Source organism: Mus caroli, chromosome 2 (assembly GCF_900094665.2).
Source record: "Mus caroli chromosome 2, CAROLI_EIJ_v1.1, whole genome shotgun sequence".
NCBI lineage: Eukaryota > Metazoa > Chordata > Mammalia > Rodentia > Muridae > Mus > Mus caroli.
In genome coordinates this window covers 132,485,030-132,486,852 of record NC_034571.1, presented here as the reverse complement: position 1 = coordinate 132,486,852, position 1,823 = coordinate 132,485,030, and the positions used below count along the sequence as shown (strand labels likewise).

At 42.5% G+C, this 1,823-nt stretch overlaps 1 protein-coding gene across 1 annotated transcript in view; it reads left to right on the top strand.

The window, feature by feature from the left end:
* The window catches only part of LOC110307168 (40S ribosomal protein S19-like), a 4,472-nt gene extending 2,943 nt beyond the window's left edge, over positions 1–1,529 (top strand). The window contains exon 4 of the mRNA XM_021179438.1: positions 1,119–1,529. Coding sequence (XP_021035097.1) covers positions 1,119–1,491 — 373 coding nt within the window. The 3' untranslated portion in view covers positions 1,492–1,529. The remainder of the gene's footprint in view (positions 1–1,118) is intronic.
* Positions 1,530–1,823: the final 294 nt, after the last annotated feature.

Here is a 1,823-nt window from a genome sequence, read left to right as displayed (position 1 = left end):
AAAAAAAAAAAATTAGATAAATATGAAAATCGCCTCATTTCAATGTCATCCCCATACTCAAAAAGAAACATTAAAATACAAAGTATTTCCTCCCGAATTGTATCAGAACTCTTCCCTGTATTATAATAGATGAACAAAATTTTATTAGTTTTAAACTAATAAGTAATAAGGGCTAACATTTCCAAACAAATGATAAGCTTGAAATGTGTTGAAAGTATACTGAATGCACAGAAATAACTGGGCATGTAATACTGTACTTATAACTGAACTACTTGAAAGCTGAGGCAGGAGGATTTCTGGGAGTTCAAGGTCAGCCTGGGCAACACAGTAAATTCCATGCCAACCTGGACTAAAGAGTAAATCCTGCCTTCAAAACAAAACAAAGCCAAAACAGACAGACAGACAGACAGACAGACAGACAGACAGACAGAACAACAAAACTAAATAAATAAACTAAAGGAATTCATAGGAATACCAGCGCATCATAGACAGATATACTGTGTGGTCCTCTAATTTTTGGCAACATTACATTTAAAGTATACAGATAATGAACCTTTGTGTCCACATCCCTCCTCTAGGAAGTAATTTACTTTATCCTTTTTTGTTTGTTTGTTGCAAGACAAGGTTTCTCTATGTTGCCCTGGCTGTTCTGGAACTCACTCTGTAGACCAGACTGGCCTTGAACTCAGAAATCTGCCTGCCGCTGCCTCCCAAGTGCTGGGATTAAAGGTGTGCACCACCACTGCTCGGCTACTTTATTCTATCTAATTAAGCAGTTTAAGTGGGATTGTGAGTTCAAGGATCATGTTCTCTTATGAGCAACCATCTAAGTTAATCTGCACAGAATAGGTCCTTGGAGTGTGAATCTTGACTATGGAGACACAAGTACTGGAAACATGAAATTGACCCATCCTGTTACTGTGTCCTGAAAAGGTTGTCTAGTCATGTTTGCTACAGAACCAGAGCTTGTGTGTTTCAAATCTAATCTGACAGTTCATTGATTTTGTAAACTATCTCCATGATGAAAGGACACAGATCCATGCTGCTGCCTTTGGCAGCCTGAGTTCTTTCCAGTGACTTCCACTTAGGTTAAGTTGGGATTCTTGAATTTACCACAGTAGAGTGTTTCAAGATGGGCCAGTCCCCGAATGGGTGGACACAGTCAAGCTGGCCAAACATAACGAGCTTGCCCCATATGATGAGAACTGGTTCTACACACGAGCTGCTTCCACAGCACGGCACCTGTACCTCCGAGGTGGTGCTGGGGTTGGTTCCATGACCAAGATCTATGGAGGACGGCCGAGAAATGGTGTCAGACCCAGCCACTTCAGCAGAGGCTCTAAGAGTGTGACCCGCCGGGTCCTTCAAGCCCTGGAGGGGTTGAAAATGGTGGAAAAGGTCCAAGATGGGGGCCACAAGCTAACACCTCAGGGACAGAGAGATCTGGACAGGATTTCTGGACAGGTGGCAGCTGCCAACAAGAAGCATTAGAACAAAGGATGCTGGGTTAATAAATTGCCTCATTCATATAAAAAAAAAGATTTATCTATTTGTCTTTATTTATCTTTTGCATGCATGCCTGCATGAGGTTCTATGCACCACATACACACAAATGCCCTTGACCACAAGGAGATGTCAAGAGCCCCTAGATTAGGACTTATAAGTAGTTGTGAGCAGCCTGGGTGCTGGGTTCAAGAGCAGCAAGACTTTGAACTGCTGAGCGTCTCCAGCCTGCAGTTGGGAGTTTGTTAGGGGGAAAAGATTATCATGAATGTAAACAGAAAAGGGGGGGTGCTCAGGGAAAAGGCATGTCCAAGAGTGTA